The sequence below is a fragment of the Dromiciops gliroides genome, chromosome 6 (assembly GCF_019393635.1).
Source record: "Dromiciops gliroides isolate mDroGli1 chromosome 6, mDroGli1.pri, whole genome shotgun sequence".
Classification (NCBI taxonomy): domain Eukaryota; kingdom Metazoa; phylum Chordata; class Mammalia; order Microbiotheria; family Microbiotheriidae; genus Dromiciops; species Dromiciops gliroides.
The window spans coordinates 47504046-47524070 of NC_057866.1; the positions used below are offsets into that span (position 1 = coordinate 47504046).

Genomic DNA, 20025 nt, shown 5'->3' on the forward strand with positions numbered 1-20025 from the left:
ATGTTTCACAGGGCTACGGTGGAGGCCATGTTGTAGTACATCAATTACACCAATGGTTGGGCAAGTCCACATGGAAGAGTAGAAAGGCAAATGGGAATACTCATTACACATTTCATCATGCTTGGGAAGGAAACATGGGGAAGTGGAAAGAATGCTAGACCTGGAATCAAGAGGACCTCATTTCAAATACAGTCTCATTAGCCGCTTGCACCTGGCCAAGTCCCTTAACCTTTGCCTGCTTCAGTATCCTCACCTGTAAAATGAGGATACAAATAAGATAATGGTTGAACTGAGGAAGTTTGAATTAATCTTCCTTATATAAACACACACACACACACACACACACACACACACCAGCCAGGGTTGTTGCAAGGAAGTTGTAGTGCAGAACTTGGGTAGTTGGAGTCACCTCTGAGTTAACTGTACTAAATGCAAAACAGCATCACAGAAACCCATTCTATTCTTGAATTGCTCTCATGCTATTTTGCCTTAAGTGGAGCCTAAATCTCCAACTGCAACTCCCATCACTTCTTCTTAATGATTTGGTGACAGGGATTCCAGACACCACAATTCTTCTACTCAAGGGCTCTAGAATACCTGGACCATGGTGTATCAGCATTAGGATGAGAAATTGCTCTTAGCAAATCCAGAGGCAAGAATCAAATGCACAGAGTTGATTCTCTAAAGTCATATCCTTAGGAAACCAATTTCCCACCCAGAAATCACTTAGCTGAGAACAGTCAACTTACATTGGTCACAACAGACAAAACAGCCATGCCATTGAGAATTTCTTGCCACACTCCTATACTATGGGCCTTGGCAGACACAGGCCTCCTGTACTGGGTGGTCAGTTTCCAAGAGTCAACTCGGATTTCCAAAATGTTGTTCATAAGAGCAAGAAGAGGAGCCAAAGGAAAGGAAGCCACAAACAGTGTGATGAAGCCAAACTGGATGACTGTAGAGAAAAAAAAATAAATCAGAATCATCAACTTCAGTCCACAAACAATTGTTAAGTATCTTTTATGCAAGACATTATGCAAAGATCTGAAGATGCAAAGACAGAGTAGTCTTTCGGAGCTTATATTCTCAAATTCTTATATTCTATTGGCTTGAGATGCAGTGGAGTGGACTCTATAGCAGATCCCTTGGCAAGAGATACTTTCTAATCACTGGCTATTTTCCTACTGTCTACAAATATGGCCATGTCTTCCCTAACCTCAAAAAAAAAATTCACTTTATCTATCTATCCCAGATAACTATGATGTTGGATCTCTTCTGCCTTTTGTGACTAAATTCCTTAAGACCATTTACATTAGTTGCCTCCATTTCCTCTTCTTTCATTCTTTTCTGACCTCTACAATCTGGCTTCCATCCTCACTATTCAAGGGAAACTGCTCTCTCCAAAGTTAATAATAATTCCATAATAGCCTTTTCTTATCCTTGACCACTCTGTCACCTCGGACATTGTCAAGCTCCTTGTAGATATCATCTTCTCTGTAGGTTTTCATGACACTTTTGTCTCATGGTTCTTTTCCTATCTATCTGACTTCTCAGTGTCCTTTCTGGATCTTCATCCATATTATACCTACTAACTGCTGGGTGTCCTATAGGACTGTCTTGGGCACTTTTCTCTTTCTGTACTATTTCACTTAGTCATCTCATCACCTCCCATGGATTCAATTATCATCTCTATGCTGATGATTGCCATATCTCCTTATCTATCCTTAACCTCTTTGTGTACCTCCGGTCACCTATCTCCATCTGCCAGTCAGAAATTCTGTAAAGTACAGGCCGACTGTTTAAAGGAACCCTTCCTTTATGGTTGTCACAAGTTCACATCATGAGATCTAGAGTTAGAACTGGAAGGAACTTCAAAAGTCATCTAGTCCAACTTCCTCATTTTACAGATGAGGAAACTGAATCCCATGGAGGCTAAATGATTTCTCAAGGTCACACAAATAATGTGGCCAAGCTGGGATTCAAATTCAGGCTGTCTCCATATTTGGCAATTTTTTCATAATATCATCCTCTGGGAAAATAAGAAGATTGGACTAGATAACCTTTAACTATACCTTCCAGTACAGACTTCTTGATCCTACCATCTCTGACCCCTCATCAGACTTTATGAAGTGTACCTAGTTACCCCAGGAATTGGTGAAGCAAGTTCCTGTTCAACCAATTCCTTCTTGTAATGATTTGAGGGCTCTGACTATGCCTTTCTAGTCTTCATTTTCTGATTCTGAGTGCTTTCACTGACTGTGCAAGCTTCGAACTCTCCCTCTCCCCCCACCCCCATCTCTACTTCCCTGGTTTCCTTCACATCTCAGCTAATGTCCTGTCTTCTACAAGAAGCCTTTCTCATTTTTCTTTAATGCTAGTTCCTTTCCTATGGGATTATATCCAATTTGTCCTATAGAGATCTTCTTTTTTTTTTTTTTTACAGTTGCTTGCATGTAATCTCTCCTTTTTGACCATAAGCTCCTTAAGAGTAAGGACTGCTTTTTCCCTTCTCTCTATCCTCAGAATTTAGGATAATCCTTAGCACATAGTAGGCACTGAGTAAATGCCAGTTGATTAATAAATGTTATTTGACTAATTATAAACCAGCAAGTGGGGATCCTGTAATTGACTATCCCCTTTGGCTCCCTCTGCTGGCAGGCTCTGGGAGTGAGTTAACAAATTCAACACAGCCCAAAAGGGGTGACTAAGTATGGTGGCACAGAGCTTCTCATCATTTTCCAGTTTAGGATTAATAACTTTTAATTTTTTGGCTACACTTTCTTTAAACTATTAGATTTAATTCTTTAATCTATGCCATGTTACAAATCAGTGGCAAGTTCAATGTTTAGCAAGTGTTCAGCAGAGTTGTAAGTTCTTAAATATTTATTGATTGACTAACCACAACAGCTATCCATGAGTAAATGCTACTTTCCCCTCTGATCAATAGGTTCTTCAAGAAGGTAGCAAAAGAGAGCTTACCCATTTCTAAGTACTCATAGAACAGCCCCAGGGCCCCAAAACTCTGAAGATCATGATCCTGTTCCCATCGGCTATACAGTTTCTCAGAGTTGGTTCTTGCTCTCCGGCGTCTCCACCAGTTCCAAATCCAACTGTGAGGAAAGAAAAGGGATGGGTTGAAACAACATAAGAGGTGAAAGATATCATTGAATGTTGGAGCTTGAGGGAACCATGTGTGTCATCTAGTGTAATAGCCTCTTTGGACATTGATGGGGAAACCAAAGTCCCAGAAGTATAACTGACTTGTTCTACCATGATCAGCTTCATGTGATAGATAAAATGCTCTATCTGGAGTCAAGAATACCTGGGTTCCTATCCTACCTCTGATACTTACTAGTTGTATGAGCATAGGCAAATCCCAGCTTTTCTGAATACCAATTTCCTCATTAGTAAAATAAGGATAATAAACCTCAAAGGGGTTTTATGATATTCAAATGAGAGCATGCATCTAAAGCACTTTTTAAACTTCCTGTTTCTATAAACAATCAGTTACTACTAGTAGTAGTAGCCTGCTGCATAATTACAGCTAGAACTCAGTTCTTTTGCATCTCCCACTATATCACCTTGGCAGCAGATCTCCAGTGGAGTGACTTGGGTTCTGTACTTGGTTCTGAGTCATTTAACATTTTGATCCATGAACTTGGATAAAGCAATAGCTGTCATACTTATCAAATTTCCAGAAGACACAAATCTGGAAGGATAGCTATTCCCTGAATGACAGAGTTAGGATCCAAAAAGATCTTGACAGGCCATAGCACTAGGTTGAATCTAAAAGGCTAAAATTCCTTAGTGACAACTGTAAAATCATACTTGGATTTTAAAAAATCCATTTTACAATTACAAACTGAGAGAGAGATGGTAAGAAAGCTCTTTGCATGAAAAATTTTGGAGTTTTAATGGACCATGAGCTCAATATGAATCAATAGTCTGAGGTAGTAGCCAAAAAAAGCAAATCCAATTGTAAGCTACAATAAGAGAGTCATAGTTGGAAGAAATGACGAGGTGATGGTCCTGTGGTACCTTAGCCTGGTAAGGTGAGTTTAGGATATTATGTCCTGTTTTGAGTACCACCTTTTAGGATAGAAACTGAAAAGTATTCAGAGGAAGGCAACCAGATTGCCTTCTCTCTCTCTCTCTCTCTCTCTCTCTCTCTCTCTCTCTCTCTCTCTCTCTCTCTCTCTCTCTCTCTCTCTCTCTCCCTCTCCCTCTCCCTCTCCCTCTCCCTCTCCCTCTCCCTCTCCCCCTCTCCTTCTCCCTCTCCCTCTCCCTCTCCCTCTCTCTCCCTCTCCCTCTCTCCCCCCCTCCCCTTCACCGCCCCTCCCAGCAAATAGCATTTAGAGACTTTCCCAGGGGCAGCTAGATGGCGTAGTGGATAGAGCACCGGCCCTGGATTCAAGAGTACCTGAGTTCAAATCCGGCCTCAGTCACTTAACACTTACTAGCTGTGTGACCCTGGGCAAGTCACAACCCCAATTGCCCCACAAAACAACAAAAAAAAGAGACTTGCTCAGGGTCATACACCTATTAAGTGTCTGACTCTAGGTCTTCCTGACTCTAGGGCTGGTACTTTATCCACTGTACCACCTACCTGCCCCAAGTCCATTTCAAATGAAGATAGACTGAAGTGATATGGCCCTGAAGGGGACATGATGGAGGCATTCTAAGACTATTTGAAAGGCTGTCATGTGGGAAAGGGATTAACATTTTTTAAAAATTGGCCAAAGAGGGGGAAAAAAAGGAGGAAAGTGTAGAAGTTAAAAAGAAGGAAATTTAGGCTTGATAGGAAAATCTTCATAATAACCAGAACTATGTAAAAGTGGAATAGGTTTCCTCAGGAGGTCATGGGTTACATACTCATTGGAGTACTTTAAGCAAAAGCGGAATGACCACTTGGCAGGACTCTTCATAGTGGGCACTGAATTTCAGATATGGTTTGGCTGAAAAGGCTCCAAAGCCCAATCCCCTTTGTATTGTTTTCCTCCCACCTTTGACATATGTGGTGAGGCTGCTTGAACTGGGATGGCCCCAAGAGAAAGGGCAGCTAGGTAGAGAAGTGGATAGAGTGGAGTCAGGAAGATTCAGACACATACTAATTGCGTGATCCTGGGTAAGTTACTTAACCCTGCTGTTTGCTTTCATTTTGTCATCTGTAAAATGAGATGGGGAAAGAAATGGCAAACTACTCCAGTATCTTTGCCAAGAAAACCTCAAATCAGGTAACAAAGAGTTGGACGCGACTGAAATGACTATGACTCTATAACAACAAGAGAAAAGAATTTGTCAGACTAGAATACAATAAGCAATTATGGATTTTTAAACATATATATAGTTATATAGTGCTTTAAAGTTTCTATTCACTATGGCACAAAAGCTCTAGGAGGTAGGTGTTATCATACAGATTTTATAGAGGGGGAAATTGAGGCTCTGGGAGATTTTTAAAACACCAACAACTTTCCCCATGGTCACATAACTATTAGGTGGCCTAGACAGAATTGGAAGTGATGTCTTCCCAAATCCAAGCCTTAACCATGTCAATATCGACTAAGATTAACAATATTGGCTATTAACATTATAACACAGAGAGGATCCCCTCTTTCTCATCTAATTCTTAGTTATAAGTCAAATGGTTCTTCCCCCTTTCACATGCCCTCTGCTGCACTTCCCAGCTAAAAAAAGAGAGATGTCTTTACAAAGACACTGTAGCCAGTGGTTTTTCAATCAAAGCTACATTCGGGTAGCAGAGATCAGTAGCATTTCTCTTACTCAGTGGGATATCCTAAGGAGAGGGAATCAAGTCCTCTTTCTTCCCACAATAGTCAGGCTACCAGTGGCATACCAGGCTAAGTCTGTGTTACCTTACTGCATCATCAGGGACTATTTGGTTTACAGACAAGGTTTTTACTGGTTCAGATCTCTGTTGTAGCAACAAGACTGTCATCATTCTAGAGGGAGCTTAGATGTTTTGACCCTCTAAATTAATCAGAGAGCTCTTCTTTTGACCTTTAAGCTCTATGTAAATGTCATAAGGTTATTATCAGGTGGGGAATGCCCAAGTAATACATACGGCAGAATGGCTTCCTGGACATTGCCCCAGATTTGCTTTCCAGCCATGATGATGGTGAGCTGTGTTGTCAGTTCTATGAGGCAACCTGCTGGATCACACTGGACAAAAGCAAAAGAGAGAAGGGAGAAAGAAACAATGAGAGGTATGGGCTTGCTAATCTTTCCCCTCAAGAGTAGACAAGAAACAAACGTCCAAACCAAACTATTTGAAGACCACCCAACCATGAGCAATATAACTTGCCATTTGAGGGGTTAGGGATATTAAATATCTATTGTATGCAAGGCACTGTATTGAGGACATTCTAAAAAATGACATAGTCACTACCTTTGAAGAAGTTATACTCTAGCAAGGAAGCTATATCATGCATATAAACTATAAGGCAGGGTAGAAAAAGACAAAGTGGGAACCCATACAAATTACTCTTGGAAAACTTTGAAGAGAGAAGGGTTATGTAAGCATTCAGAGGGCAAGTGGCCTACCAGTGCTTAGCACTGTAACGATTGGAATGACGCCACCTGCTGGAGACTTACTGTAGAAGAGTTTCACCCATGAAGCGAAGGTCTTTGAGGGCAAGACCAGGAGTCTTTTCTTTGGCGTCACTTCCTGACGCGGGCTAGTGGGAGGAGGAAGGAAGAGACTGGCGCTGAGTCTCGCGCTCTTTTCCTCTGGACTCTGGTGGAGAAGGGAGCTAGAAATGTGCTCTCCCTTTAATAGACAGAAATCTAGGCCTTTCTCTCTCTCTTTACCAAATTCTTGTTTTCCTTAATAAATGCTTAAAAGCCTAACTCTTGCTAAAGCTTATAATTTATTGGCGACCACTCATTAGATATTTTAGACAGACTAGCTAGAATTTTAGCCCTTAACAGCACATATTAGGCATTTATTAAAAATACCAAGGGCTCAAAGGGGACCTTTCCCTGAAGAGCAATCTTACCTCTTCATTCCTCCATTTGTTGAACATATATGTGTAGGCTCCTGGGTAGCCCACAAACTTCCCTTTAAAGAATGCCACATAGAAACATGACGAGTAATAGTTAACGAATTGAAACAGGAACATTTTCATCGTGAGCCTGTTCTCATACTCCAGGTGAGTTCGAGGAATTTCTGAAGGGTCAAAAACACAGAATGTTAATACAGAAGATTGTATTGTTTCTCCCCAAGAACAAATACTCACTTGGGTAACTGGATGCATGACTGTGACAAGGATCTAACCAACTTGCATGGTACAATGGAATAAGTACTGCTTCTGGAGTCAAAGGACCCATATTTGAATCTTGCCTGTTACCCCTATAACCTGTATGACCTTAAGTAAGTCCACCATGGAGGATCCCCCATGGATGACTTCCATGGATGTCAGTTTCCTTATCCATAAAATGAGGAAGTTGGGGGCAGCTAGGTGGTACAGTGGATAAAGCACCAGCCCTGGATTCAGGAGGACCTGAGTTCAAATCCAGCCTCAGACACTTGACCCTGGGCAAGTCACTTAATCCTCATTGCCCTGCAAAATTAAAATAAAATAAAATAAAATGAGGAATTATCTCTGAGGTCCCTTCCTGTTTCCCATCTATACTCTTCTAACATTAGATCTTTACTATCCTCTGTAAATTGGGATTACCTAAGCATTTACCTCAGATCTGTTACTTTGGTCTCTTATTGTTTAGCATGCATGTGGTTGGTTTAGACTTTAAGAATATAAGATCCTTGGAGGAAGAGGAAGGAAGGAAGAAATGATTTTTCCTTCTACTGATCCCTTCTATTAGGGTCTTCTCAATACAATATTTTGTTTATGAATGAGTGACCTTGTACTTGAAAAATTTGGTCAGTATGGGCAGAGAATCATTGATTTAGAGCTGAAAGGGATTTCAAAGGTCACCCAATCTAAATCCCCTCATTTTACAAATGAGGTTGAAGTGACTTACCAAAAATTACACTGTTGGGGCAGCTAGGTGGCGCAGTGGATAGAGCACTGGCCCTGGATTCAGGAGGACCTGAGTTCAAATCTGGACTCAGACACTTAACACTTACTAGCTATGTGACCCTGGGCAAGTCATTTAACCCCAATTGCCTCACCAAAAAAAAAAAAAAATTACACTGTTAGTAAAGTGGCAAAGCTGAGATTAAAACCCAGCAGTCCAAAGTGGGGCAACCTAGATTTTTGCATCAAAGTTGTCCACCATGTCAAAGCAACCTGGAGAAATCCTTAGAATTCTAGTTCCAATAGAAGTCCTTCAGTATAAAAGAGAAAGACCATTGCTACTCTTGACCTTCCTCTTTTGAGAGCCTCCAAATGTATGTTTCCACAAAGAATTACCTAGTCCATGTAGCTGAGCTCTTTGCTCTCTCTCTTCACAAGATGGTATTAATTAAATGAGTTATTAGAAAAGGGGGTAGAAGTTTTTCCAAAAAGATTTCTCTTTCCTATAAAGATAGTCGAAGTAGATGATTTCTAAGGGTTACCTATGATCCTAAGATTTCTAAGGTCCTTCCAGATTCAAGATCTTCTATGCTCAGGTTCTTGAACTTTTTTGTGTCATAGTACCCCTTTAGCAGGTCGATGAAGATCAAGGACTCCTCCTCAGCAGAGTTTTTATTAATGTAGAAAATAACATCCAAAAGCAGGATGACTTTAGAAAGGCTTTGGAAAGACATGTATGAAATGCTGTATTGGGACATGAGCAGAACCAAGAGATCACTGTACACAGAGTCAGCAATATTGTTTGATGAAGAACTGTGAATGACTTGACCATTCTCAACACAATACAATGATCCAAGACAATTTCAAAGGACTATTAGTGAAATATACTATCCACCTCCAAAGAAAGAACTGATATTGATAGAACAGACTGAAGCATGCTATTTTTCACATTTTTACAAGTTTTTTTATGATTAAGTTTGCCTGTACAAGGTGACAAGTATGGTGATGTTTTACATGATCATACATGTATGGCCCATATCAGATTGTTTGCCACCTCAGAGAGGGGAGGGATTATTGTCTAATATTATTCTACTGTATTATGGAAATGTTTGTTTCATTTAAGTTCAGAATAAAATAAATACTTTAAAAATGTATGTATTAACTGCTTAAAAAATAATATACATAAGGTTATAAATCAATTATATTGATATGTAACTATCAACATTTTTTTTAAAAAGCAGAATTTCACCATTTCCATGTTAAGAACCCTGCTCTAAGCACTACTTGGCATTTCTCTTCTTGCTTGCTGAATGCTCTTCTCTCCTTTTTGGAGGGGGCTAGATTTCATAAATACCAAATGGTGCTTCATCATATTGTTTTTCCCCTTACTTGAAACACATACACAAACACACATAAACACACACACACACACACACAAACACACATGTAAAATGGAAATTCATGCTCTGAAATAAAAACCAGTGCAATGAACAAGCATTTGCCAGTGAAAATGTCTCAGAGCAAAGAATTGTTCGATTCTCTTTTCAACACAAGAGGGCAACAAAGATACAGTCAAACAGTGATGACTGTTCTGTTCTATTAATTCCCTATTGCAGAAGTGAATTCTGTGGGGTCAATGTCTTTTCACAGACTCTGAATTAGTGCTTCTTATTAACATAAAAGGCACATACAATAATGTTCTCTAGTGGTGATCCTCCTGATTTTAGTGCATTTTAACTGCATTTCAATGAGAAAATGACAACATGAATTTATTTAAGTACATCTCATTTAACAAGCTGCATGTAGTGGCTGATTATTGTTGTTGTTTTAAAAAAGTAGTTGATTTGCTCTGATTGCCCTTTTATTGGATGGCAGAGCATGAGAGTTGGAATAAGGAAATAAAACCTTTCCTGTTGAGAGAACAATGGAGCAGACAAGATTTGAACTTTTGGGACTCTTGATATTTAATTGGTTTGGAGTTGCTATACCACCAAGTGTGTAATAAATAAGCCATCATTTACTTACCCTCAGAGAGTCTTGAAGGAGATGGCCTGAGGGAAGGAGTAGTATGGGCAGAGAGTCATTGATTTAGAGTTGATAGGGACTTCAAAGGTCACCCAATGCAAACTTCCTCATTTTAGAAATGAGGTTCAAGTGACTTACCAAAAAGCACATAGTTAGTAAAGTGGCAAAGTTGAGATTGGCACCCAGCAGTCCAAAGTGGGGTAACCTAGAACCTTTATTTCTTTCTGAATTATTTTTTTAAATAAGTAGAATGGTGATCTAGGCTTAGAAAGATAACATGTAACTACAGGGTTGCCATTCTGGACTTTTAGTACTGAGAGGAAAGAGGGGGTAGAACTGCTCTAGACTTTCAGGATGGTCAGTGGAGAAGGCATTAGAGCTGCCATTGTCAGCTAGGTGGCAAAGTAGGTATAGCACTGGGCCTCAAGTCAGTAAGACCTGAGTTCAAATCTGGCCTCAGATGCATATTAGCTCCAGACTGAAAGTCACTTAACTTCTATCTGCCTCAACTGTAAAATTAGCACCTACTTTCCAATGCTATAGTGGAGATCAAATGAGATAATATTTGTAAAGTGTTTAACAGTGCCTGGCCCTTAGTAGGGGCTTAAGAAATGCTTAGTCTTTTCCCTCTCCCTCCCTCTTATCATTTAGGAGAGTTAGATTTGCATCTTCTCATTTCTTTACTTTTTAGGATCAAAGGCCCTCTAAGGAACCTCCCTAAATGTTAGAACTCTCCATTCTTTTGTTATTTATTTATTTATTTAGTTAGTTAGTTAGTAAGTTAGTTATTTTTTGCATGGCAATGAGTGTTAAGTGACTTGCCCAGGGTCACACAGCTAGAAAGTGTTAAGTGTCTGAGGCTGGATTTGAACTCAGGTCCTCCTGATTCTAGGGCCAGTGCTTTATCGCCCTCTATTCTTTTAAAAGAAGCAAAGAAACAAAGTCACAAAGCTTCTATGGGGGAACAATATGATTTACTTAACCTTCAAACAGTTCTTGACCAGGGACTGAGATGAATTACATTAAAAGCTTCAGGTCTACAGGAGATTTACTTGTCTCTGTCTCTCCTTTCTACTCTGTTCTACTTTCTGTGGTATCCTTGTTTGTTAGGGAATTAGTTCTTTGGGCTAACACTGTCTTTGGTGTCCAGGCTGTAGGGTGATTTCAGAAATCAAACAGTCCCACAAATCAGAGGTTTAAACACTAAACTTAGGCATGGGTACAAGATGGATCCAAAATACTTAATCTGAGAGATGGAGAGGGCCACTTAGGCCAGTTCTTGCACCTAGCAGATAGTTAACAATGTTAAGTGATTTGTCCAGTGTCTCACATATGGTTTGAGTGGCAGAGTTAGTACTCTGATTTTTGGCATTCAGACCAATGCTCTTTCCCCTTCTCCATTTGACCCCAGCCTTATTCCAAATGAAGATACTTCTGTGTTCTTATCCTATGTTGGACAGAAGGGACAGAGGGCACCTGGAGTGGCCAGGAATTTGCATTGGTAAATACAGGTGGCATCAATTCAGTATGCAAAATGTTTGCCAAAAGACATTTTGGAACAGTGAGAATTAAATTCCTTTAAAAGTCAAAGAGATTCTGCTAACATTTTACCTTTAAATAATTAAAGTTAAATAAAGGAAGCTCTAAAAAATAGCAAAAGATGAGAAATACAGGAGGTTTGAAATCTATACTATTAGAGGCAATACTTACACTGAGTAGATCAGGGATCCACTGAATTATGGAAACAGAATCCTTTCTTTCCTTTCAGCTTTCCAGATTTTTGAAACTACACTATACTAGAAGTCAATTTCTTTCAGTCACTGACCATATCCTAACATAATTCCCATATCATCATGACATGGTCACCATGCCATCCACTCAAACTGGTATGTGGTTTTACCTTCAGGTACTCATCTCAACACAGAATGTCTTCACGTTTTAAAATTAATATCCAGTTGATCTAAGTTCCTCTCTCTTTGGCTTGCCTCACTTTCCCTTTTTGTCATATAAAGGGCTTAGGATATTTAATGGAGTCCAAAATCCCTTCTCATTCCTAATAACTGATTCATTAATTCTTATGTCAGTTTCCCAAGACTTAAATGAACAATAAGATCAAAGACTTAGAGCTGGAAGAACCCTTAAAGATCTGAGTCCAACTAGGATTGATCAGACAAAATGGATAGTTGCTGGTCTTAGACTTAGGAAGACTAGGTTCCCAATTGCACCTTTAATGCTTATTAGATGTGCGACCCTGGACAAGTCACTTAACCTCACTAAGCCTCAGTTTCTTTATCTGTAAAATGAAGGAGTTGGACTCAGTGACCTCTAAGGTTCCTTGCAAGGTTCCTCTAAGTCCATGGCATAATGTTCATGGATTTTTAGGGGGAAAATCCTGACCTTTGGTTTTATTGGGAAATCATGGTGAGGTAAGACATGACATACTTGGAGACCTCAAGAGAATCACAAGAGAGGAGAGAAAGCATAACTAAAAAGGACAATCTATAAGTGGGTATAATCATGTAAAAAAAAATAAATTAGAAGATATCAGAGTTCAGAGTAAAGGCAATGCTCATTCTTAATTCCAAGAAGATGGATGACTGCTCCTCCCTTCCTCATATTAAGGAGATGGGGGGGGGCAGGGCTGTAGGTACAGAATATTGAACTTCTTCGCAGACATGGTCACATGGCCAAGACTGGTTGAATTGGCTTATCTATTGTGCTTTATTAGAAGCACATTATGGATGAGTGGGAGAAGGTTGCTGGGAAGTGGTTGATAAAAAATATAAAAAGCATAAAATTTTTAAAAAGTAATTGAGGTCTGGGGCAGCTAGGTGGTGCAGTGGATAGAGCACTGGCCCTGGATTCAGGAGCACCCGAGTTCAAATCTAGGCTCAGACACTTGACACTTCCTAGCTGTGTGACCCTGGGCAAGTCACTTAACTCCAATTGCCTCACACAAACACACACACACACACACACACGCACACACGCACAAAATAATTGAGGTCCAAGTTTGGTAAATTAAATAGATGATCAATCAATAGGTATGTATTACTGACTCTACCCTATCCTGAGACTGCCTAGATCTTTAAATCTCTCCTCTCTCTCTCTCTCTCTCACTCACACACACACACACACACACACACACACACACACACTTTTCTTTCATGTGGCCTGTGAACATATGGTGAAGTCAAATTCCTCAAAGGGCTCCATTGACGTTTTGGTCAATATTCCCTTGTAAGATACCAACTTTGAAGTTGTAATTACTAATTACTCATTTGGATGAATGCTTGGGTATTATGATATATTTCTAAAAATTGCGCCAATGAAGACTGATGAGTGAAGTGAGCAGAACTGGGAGAACATTGTACACAGTAACAGCAACATTGTATGACGATCAACTGTGATAGACTTGGCTCTTCTCAACAATGCAATGATCCAAGACAATTCCAAAGAATTCATGATGGAAAATGTTCTCCACATCCAGAAAAAAGAACCATGAATTCTGAATGCAGATTCAATCAGACTGTTTCTACTTTGGTTTTTGTTTTATTCTTTTTTGAGGTTTTCCCCTTTTGTTCTGATTCTTCTTTCACAACACGACTAATGCAGAAATATGTTTAATGTGATTGTACATATATAATCTATTTCCGACTGCTTTCTGTCTTGGGGGGGAGGGAAGGGAAGGAGAGAGAAAAATTTGGAACTAGAAATCTTATGAAAACATGTTTAAAAAAATTGCTCCAATGACCCTAAAGCCACACCTCATTTTGGGGTGCAGTCCATCTGACTATACTTCACTTTGGCTTTCAAGGTCTGATGTTTAGCAAACCACAAATGGAGAGCTGGAAGGGTCCTCAGAAAACATCTGGCACAACTCCCTCATTTGACAGATGAGGAAAATGAGGCTCAGGGATGAGAGGCAACTTGCCCAATGCTGCAAAGGATGTTAAGAATCAGAGGCAGGGTTTGAATCCGGGTCATTTAATTCCAGAACCAGTTTTTCCCCCCCCACTCAACCCTGTAAGGTCCCACTAGCAGTTGCACTTTATAGGTTTTCCCGGTGATTTGAGCAGCTTACCCATATCTGTGATCCAGACGGCAATCCTCTCGTACAAGAAATTCAGGATCATGATGATGACAAAGTTCAAACAGGATGCAGTGACCGAGGTGGCCAACTGGGGTGTCAACAGGCTGCTGATGGGCTGGAGGGTTTCTGTACTCTCCATGAAGCTTGCAAATGCCGCATAGACCGACAGGCGGTACACAATTACTGCTATCATACTGGCTATGATCAGAGAGATCTATGGAGGAGACAAGTATTGAGAGCTTATGACCTCAGGCCTTGGAGCTGTGTACCCGCCCTGGGTGGGGACCTTCCCAGACCTGTGTAGCATACTGGTCACTTCTCATTTTAGTTAGCCAATTTAGCCTGTCATGCAAAGGGCACCAAAACTCTCTCCCCTCCTATTGATAAAACACAGATATTAAGAAAACATCATGTATTCAGGTATTATGGCATCTAGCAAAGTTCCAGTGGAAAATGTTTTCAAGACTCCCTAAGATCCAGGGCAAAGTAGGGGCAGCTCTCTTCTGTTCATCCTGGGAGGGTAGGGGAGGACAAAATTCACTGATCACATGGAAGGAATACTAGGTAATATAGGAGTCACCTCCTTTTCTCCTAGTCCTCCCCCTGTAATAGTTTGGACTTTAATTCTGGTGCACTTTGCATGAGAGGATAAAACCAAGAAGCATGCAGGGAAACACTGGGCCCAAGGCCCCACAAGGAATCCCACCAGAGAGAGCAAGCCTCAGGATAAACCCCAAATAATTTGTGGTTAAAGAGATGAGGAATCAAACAGATGCTCACCCAGAACAACACGGTAGCTCCTGAGAAACAGAATCGCAGTGTCTGACTAGTTAGAGGCAAGTAAGGCTCCAGCTCCTGTAATAGGCCAGCAAGCAGAGCAAGATTCAAAATCCACATTCCAAACAGGTTTGACACTGAGCAGCCGTCAGAGCCCCCGAGGGCTGTGGGAGAGCAGGTACACCCTGGGTGAGCCCATCACCAATCATGGAAAGTCAATGCCAGGGGTAGGATAGAATCATAACATCATGGGACAACCATAGGTTGAGCTCAGCATGCTGAACTACCCACTATTCTGGGCATGCAGTACTGAACTGCAGGGCAGCAGGGCACATGTGGGTACATCAGGATGAGTGCCAAGGCTAGGCTGAGCAGGCTTTAAAGCTCATAGGGAAACAGGATCCTAAGAGAAGGCCAGGAAGGCATATTAAAGGGCTTCTAGTCCATTTCCTTTATTTTACAAATGAGGAAACAGTCCTACCCTTAAAGTGACTTGCCCAAAGTCACACTGGTAACACGTAAAAAAGAGGGAAGGTGTGAACCCAAGCCCGTTGTCTCCAAATCCAACACCCTCTGCAGTATATCATTGAGACTGGCATTGCTTTGCATGAGGTGCAGTATGGATTGTTTCTTCCACCTGCATCTATCTGGATGAATCCCATTCTTCCACACCATCTTGAAGCCTGACCATCACCACTGCCAAACTTCTTGGTGTAATGTATTAGTTGGGTTAGTCCAAGTACCAGCTGCAAAAAGAAGCAGCTACATCTTACCCAAAAGAGGATTGCCATCCAGCAGAGGAATAGTTTCCCATAGAAATCTAAAGTCCACTTTCTTTCAAGTTCTAGTTCCTAAAATATCAGATTAGATGGTTTAAAGAGGGCTGGGGTGACAGCCAAATGGGGAAAGAAAATGAAAGAGGATATACAGAGCCAGACATCCAAGATGACAAGGCCTGACAAACCCCAAGCTTCTTTAGATGACGCCTCAGCCTCCTTTTCTAATTTGTTGACATCATACTTGTAGATCGTGGACGCGATGTTCATGTTTGGCAAGCCCATTCTTATCGTCCTTTGGCTTTCTGCTGTCCAATAGGAGAAGGTGGCCAAACCACAAGATAGCAATTCTTACTTGCAGTGTAGTATAATGGTCACTTTTTGACAACTGACTTACTATGGACCACTTTATCTGTTAATAATTGTTAGCAAGGTTAATGGTGACTTTTTTTTAAAATCATAGTGTTGTAACCAACAGACATTAGAAATTATAAAACCATTGAACCCCACATTCAATGTGAGATCCATTAAAATCGTTCAATCCAAAGGTGCTTAGAGGATTTTTTTTTTAAACAGAATCTCTTTAATTATCTTCCCTTGTGTACTAACAGAGGTACTGGTGCTTTAATTTCAACTTCAACCCAAAGCCTTCTCTAAACTCAGCATGTAGCTAAAAAGGTTGTAACTCCTAGCTGATTGTCTCTAACTTGATATTTATTTCAGGATGATCCCTCTGTAGCATAAAATACAGTGCAACAATTATAGCCTTTGGATGGGCAGTCAGGGAATCAACAACTATTAGCAGTGCTGGGAATAGAATTTTGTCAGAGTAGTCAAATGGAGACCTTTGCGAGAAGTTTGCATTAGAGCAACAAGGGAGAAGTATTGATTCACTCAACTATGTATGTTGGCTTTTTCCAGTCTGCAGCACTAAACTCATCAAAACTACTGGATTTTTACACGTTCAAGGCAACATCGGTGTTCTGAGAAATTAAAATGAAAATGTTCTCTCTCTTATTTAAGGTCAAGTACCAGGGGATTGGTCATGGCAAATATTTTCAGAAGGAAAGCCACTACCACACCGCCTATGCAGAAAACAAGCAGGTTCTTTCATAAAGCCTTAGGTAACCAAAGTTGAGATCATCTACTGGTAAATTCTGGTTCACTAGGTGGGGTGGGAAATAAGAAACAACTTGGGATGGAGGATTTAGTCTCATCTGATTTCTCATTGGGTCTTGCCACTGGCTGTTTGGTTTAAGATATGGAGAACATCACTTACTGTAACGATTAGAATAACGCCACCTGCTGGATACTTACTGTAGAGGAGTTCTGCCCATGAAGGGAAGGTCTTTGAGGGCAAGACCAGGAGTCAGGAAGTGACGCGGGCTAGTGGGAGGAGGAAGGAAGAGACTGGCGCTCAGTCTCGCTCTCTTTTCCTCTGGACTCTGGTGGAGAAGGGAGCTAGAAATGTGCTCTCCCTTTAATAGATAGAAATCTAGGCCTTTTTCTCTCTCTTTACCAAATTCTTATTCTCCTTAATAAATGCTTAAAAGTCTAACTCTTGCTAAAGCTTATAATTTATTGGCGACCACTCATTAGATATTTTAGACAGTTTAGCTAGAATTTTACCCCTTAACAGATGGCTGACCACGAAGAGGAAAGCTAACCCTCAGTCTTCTTCTGATCTTCTGGTTGGGTAAGAAATTTCCCCTCCCTCTCCCTTTAACTGCTAAGTACTGGTGTACTGGCTGTGTTTTCCTTTAAATTTTTTCGAATGGACCTTTTAAACTCCCTAATTACCCTATTTTTGATTTTAGTCTGTTTAACCAGACAAATGGGAGATAAGATCATGTTAATGCTTTGTTTTTGTGGATTTTCTATTTTTCTTTTTATTTTTGTTAAAAGAGCCAGTAACTTACTCACAGGAGGAAATATCTCTCCCTCTCCCAACCATGCTTTTTCAGAGAAACCTGAAGAGATTCCTGCTGCTTTTCCCAGTTCCAACACTAATTGTTGCTCTAATTTTGCATGCCTGGAGGCAATGACCCACCCTCTAGAAGCTTTTAATCCCCTAGCACCTGGAGGCAAAGTGGGGGAAGAGGAATCCAGGCCTGAGTTCAAAATCAAGTCTGATTCAAATTGCGCTGGTCCCTCCCCTCCTCCCCAGACCCCACCCTCTACTCCTCCTATGGCCAAGCCCATAGCTTCCCCTGCCTGGGAAGTCCAGAGATCTGATGCGCATGCTCAACTTTTTCTACCTGCATTTGGAGCTTCAGGCTCAGCCCTTCCCCAGCCTGGCTGTGCTTTTGAGACAATCTTAGAAAACTCTTTAAATTCCAGATATGCTTGTTTTGTTCATAATTTTGCTAACCTGCTTTTGTCTTTAATTAGTAATCTTATAAAGCATTTGTATGGTGAAAAGACTGACAGACAATATAAAGGGGTTAAAGAAGAAAAACTTAAGCTGAATAAGAATGACAACCATCAACATAGTTCAAGACTCTGCTTCTTTTGCCATGGAAGGGTATATATTTTAGAGAAATGTAGAAGTAAGCAGCAAGGTATTGATATGAGTGTTGGGGATTTTAGATATCGGAATCAAAAGTGTTCTGAATTCACTCAGAGTATTAATGTCAGTTCAGAGGTTACATAGGATTTCTATGCTATTATATATACATTTTGAAATTAATGGTATGGGTTTATTTTCATAGAGATTTTCATGCTTTTGAGATTGTGTCTTATACTTAGTTTTTAAAACAAGGAGAATATTTGTAAAAGCTTTTTATAGTCATGTGATCAAGTTTATATTTTATAATACTCTTATTAATATTAAATTCATATTCATTTAGATTTCCCTAGTTTGAATTTCATTGTCTTTTATTATTCCACGTGTATTTTCTTCTATTCATTCATCTATCTAATTTTGAAACATGGTTTTGATTTCATAATACAATGTTAATTCTAGGAGTATTGTGCTCCCATATTCTGAGTTGTTTGTTTTTGTTATTTTTTTTTCCTCAACTGATTATTTGATCAAACTCTTTAAAGCATTTCCCTGGCAAATTGGTTGCCATGGCAAGTGTAAATTGATTCTAGAAGTATTATTTTTGATAAGCATATTCCCAAAAAAAAAAAAAAAAGAGGGGAACATTTGTAAAAGTTTTCTTTTTTCAAAAAAAAAAGTTCTTTGAGATTCTGTTGTGCTTTAACTTGTATTTAAGTATGTTCTGATTTTTCACAAAAGTAATTGTATACTAAGTAAAAAAAAGGGTATTATTTGAAATTGTTGCATAATTATATATTATATTTTGAGTCAAGATGTATTCACATTTTTTGCAATCATTTATTATCCTCAATTTTAAATCCATATGAGACTTGGATTATGGGAACTTATCATTTAAGACATTAATTGCCTTTATTCTGAGTTATCAGATGCCAGTTGGCCAAGATGCCATCCAATCACAAGAGGAATACATGCAAGAGCAGACACTGAACTGTCACATGAGGGGAGACATGCATGAAGTCAAGGTATGGCCGAGGGAACGGCTTTTGACAAATGTTGAGGTTGGATTCTCTTGGTTAATATTTTATTCTCTTTTTCCCCACAATATTGTACAGATGGCTGGAAGTATTCATCCCACCCATCTCACTTCTACACCTGGCTTCTATGCTCCCTCCTATATGCCTGATGCCATGGACATCTCAATCCCATGCATCTGATTAAGTCTGACTCAGTTTCTTCCAATACGTTCGGTGGCATGGACATATATTCCATCCACCTATTTTAAGCCTGGCATACTGTATGGGCAGTACATATTGCTCAAGTGTGGGAATGCTCATATCCCATCATTTCTCTGTTCTTTTATGGTAACCCCCATAATTATCTCAGGTGTCATGATAAATACAGTGTTGAATTTGGCCTTGACACCTGTTACCAATTATATTAGATTTTTTAATTTCTCATAATGGCATGAGGATAATTAGGCAGATGATGCAAAAAGTGATGAAACAAAGATAAAAAATTATTTTTAATAATTAATATCGCAGCAATTGTCTTCTCAATTACCCTCCATAAGGGGGGGACTATAGTAATATTATAATTTTAAAGAATGGTTCAATTTTTGTTTTATTATATGTTTCATGTGTAACAACTAAGATTCTGAATTCCCTTAGACATGTTTTTGAGAACTTTCATTGTTTGATTTGATTATTGACAAAGCTATTTTAAAGTTGTGTTAAGCTCAATTTTGTAGGAAATTTTCCTGGCTGATTACCAGCATCCACACATCAACCCCTGAAAAGACTTCCATTCCATGACTACACCTAGAGGACATCTGAGAAAAGACTTTCAGAGACT

General features: G+C 39.8%; 1 protein-coding gene across 1 annotated transcript in view; it reads right to left on the reverse strand.

Annotated features, from left to right (window-relative positions):
• The window catches only part of ANO5 (anoctamin 5), a 157074-nt gene that overhangs the window by 12202 nt on the left and 124847 nt on the right, over nt 1-20025 (reverse strand). The window contains exons 15-20 of the mRNA XM_043970893.1: nt 14896-14970; nt 14107-14329; nt 7017-7186; nt 6083-6180; nt 2980-3110; nt 750-955 (exon numbers count right to left, since the gene is read on the reverse strand). Coding sequence (XP_043826828.1) covers nt 750-955; nt 2980-3110; nt 6083-6180; nt 7017-7186; nt 14107-14329; nt 14896-14970 — 903 coding nt within the window. The remainder of the gene's footprint in view (nt 1-749; nt 956-2979; nt 3111-6082; nt 6181-7016; nt 7187-14106; nt 14330-14895; nt 14971-20025) is intronic.